Raw genomic sequence first — 2,648 nt, 5'->3', positions numbered from 1 at the left:
CTCAATCTTACGGAGAACGCCCAATCGTTCTTCTATGTAGAGGGGGGTATCTCTCATGTAGTCAGGGAACAACGAGTGTCACCGACGTCCTGAAGGCGTTATTGCTCTCAATCTTACGGAGAATCTCCCAATTATGTTATTCTACATAGAGGGCATGATGAAATGCGAGGTATCAAACGCTCAGCTAGTGGAGGCCTTCCGAAATGCATAATCATCATGGCTTCATAAAATATGAATCGTCACATGCCTGAAAGCCGTGTCAGAAACATGCATCATGATTTTACGGTTTTGACCTTTGTTGAAAATCCACCATCTACATTAAGTTCCCTGCTTAGTGAGGGACAGTCGTGTTTGCAGTAAGCATTAAATGGTGATTTTCAATCGATGATATCACCGGTTTGAACTCAGTCGTGCAAAGGTACTTTCAGAATCCTCAATTTACTCCAATGGTGTCATGTACAAGCAAATGTGCGGGTGAGAACTCTGATAGTTGATCGGGTGCGATTCCGTGAGTACGGAAAGATGAAGCATTGCTGATTTGGTCGGTCAAAAGTCCAATTTTGGTCGATTTAGGATTTATGGACCCAATCCCAAAAAAGGAAGCCCATGTTTTATTAGGTTTTGGAAGTAAAATTGATATAAAAGGAGGAAACCCTAAAATTATTTTATTTTTTGGTCGACTAAGCACTTCCCTCTTCACCACCTTCACGTGAGTAGCAGCAGGAGGGGGAGATTTTCCGCCGGACTCAGCATCGCCGACAGTCACCGACAGGTACGTCCGGTGGTTTTTTTTTTGCTGTGTGTTTTCATGAATTTTCCATGAGTTTTTGGAAAAAAAATTCCATGTGTGCATGTATGCGTAGGTTTTATGAAATTTGTTTGTTTTGAACCGTTCGTTTAATAGTTTAAGAAACGAGCAAAAAATCCCTAATATGAAAGAGACACATATATTATTGAATAGACATGGTCTAATTGCAATAGAGAAAATTTTGTTTATGAGGGTTCATGAAAACCCAAATTTATTTTGAAAGCACGAACTTTCACAAGTACTTTTAGGAATGTAGGTTCGTTCGTAGTAGAAGCAGTAAATAGCAATCTTTAGAGTTAAAGGAATTTTGAAAAGACTTGTAATTCATTATAAAATTTATGTGTGAACTTTCAAAACTTTGTTTGGAATATGTAGACTTTTACAAAAATAGTAAAGACCCTCATTTTATAGACGAATGCTCGTATGAGCAAAAGTTTTTTTTTATATAAGGTACGTGAGTTATTAACTCACGATTTTTTTTTAAATTACGTGACCTGTTCACCTTTTGTTTTAAAAGAAAAATCAAACATTGATTTATGGAAAATTGCTGAAAGAAAATAATATTTGGTGAATTCATTAACTTGTAGTGTGCGCATGAGTTTGGTGATTTTATAGTGTGTGTTCACGTAAAAATCAGCGAATGTTCATATGGAAGGTTATATGGATCATTCATGGTTTCATGAAAAGTCAGGTGTTTGACTTTAAATTTTGCTCGTTCTTGCAAGTTTGAAGAAGCAAGCAAGTTTTCAAAGTTTTACGTTGTTATCACTAAGTACGTGAAATCGTAAATAGGTAAGAGTTGAGGATTACCATTTTCGTTATGAAATCAATATTAGGATAGCTGTAATCCTGTGCTTCTGATTTGGTTCCATACGATGGTGACTTCCATCAGTAGCAGTGATTATGATATTTATTCTTCCAGCTCCTCTGAAGAAGACTCCAAAGCTTCCGCAGTCAAATCGCGATCTAAGATGAATCATGCTAAGGGAACGAATCCTAGCATGCCTCTTAATGACCGGAGAGTCACTTATGATGAGCTCATGAAGAGAAAAACCGAGGATGATAGGTTGGATGATCATCAACAAAGAAGGGACCGAGTCCGGCGCAGAGTGCTAGCAGCTGAAGAGAAACTTCAATCTCGAGCCGATGGTGTACCCTCTGACTCTGATGCTTCGGAAGATGAACCCGTGTGGGTGCCTCAGGATCGCAATATTAAGCCAGACCGGCATACCAGGGAGATCGAGAGACTGGTCAAAGCTGACCTTGAAGCTGAGCGTAAAGAAGAAGAGTACCAGGACTCATTATACAGCGATCCTGATATTCATCCAGAATTCGTCAATGGCCCTGATAGTGATTCTGACGAAGATCTCGAAGAGGATTCCGCGAAAGACGATGATGATGAATCTGATAATTCTGACAGATCTGATGGCCCCGATGAATCTGATGACTAGTCTTGTTCATGAACCTCTCTGAGATTATTTGTTTTTGTCGAAATAGATATTCTCTGGTTATTTGAGAAGTTTTACTGTAGAAACGTTTCTGTAGAGATTATTTTTTGAATCATAATCCCTCGTCGTATCATTTTCCAAATCTTTTTCATATCTCCGGTTGATGGACCAATGTCCACGTGGACAATAATCATCCACGAAGTGCAACTATATGAATTGTCTAGAGAAATAGGTGGTCTGCCGAATAATCATTCTATAGTCGTAATGTTGACTACACCTGAACGTTCAGTCCCCAGTATTGTTACGCTTCTCCCATTCTTCATGCCTCTGATTCAAGATTTAGGGTTTCAGTAGAAACCGCAACAACTTGTTTACCCGTTATGGGATAAATA

The 2,648-nt window shown here is 38.9% G+C and overlaps 1 protein-coding gene across 1 annotated transcript; it reads left to right on the top strand.

The window, feature by feature from the left end:
* Nucleotides 1-1,683: 1,683 nt before the first annotated feature.
* LOC113333619 (putative surface protein SACOL0050) lies at nucleotides 1,684-2,259 on the top strand. Its single transcript, XM_026580044.1, has one exon. It carries the CDS (start codon nucleotides 1,684-1,686, stop codon nucleotides 2,257-2,259), a length of 576 nt encoding a protein of 191 aa, XP_026435829.1.
* The last annotated feature ends 389 nt before the right edge of the window (nucleotides 2,260-2,648 follow it).

Source organism: Papaver somniferum, unplaced genomic scaffold (assembly GCF_003573695.1).
Source record: "Papaver somniferum cultivar HN1 unplaced genomic scaffold, ASM357369v1 unplaced-scaffold_133, whole genome shotgun sequence".
NCBI lineage: Eukaryota > Viridiplantae > Streptophyta > Magnoliopsida > Ranunculales > Papaveraceae > Papaver > Papaver somniferum.
This window is presented reverse-complemented; position numbering and strand designations above follow the sequence as displayed.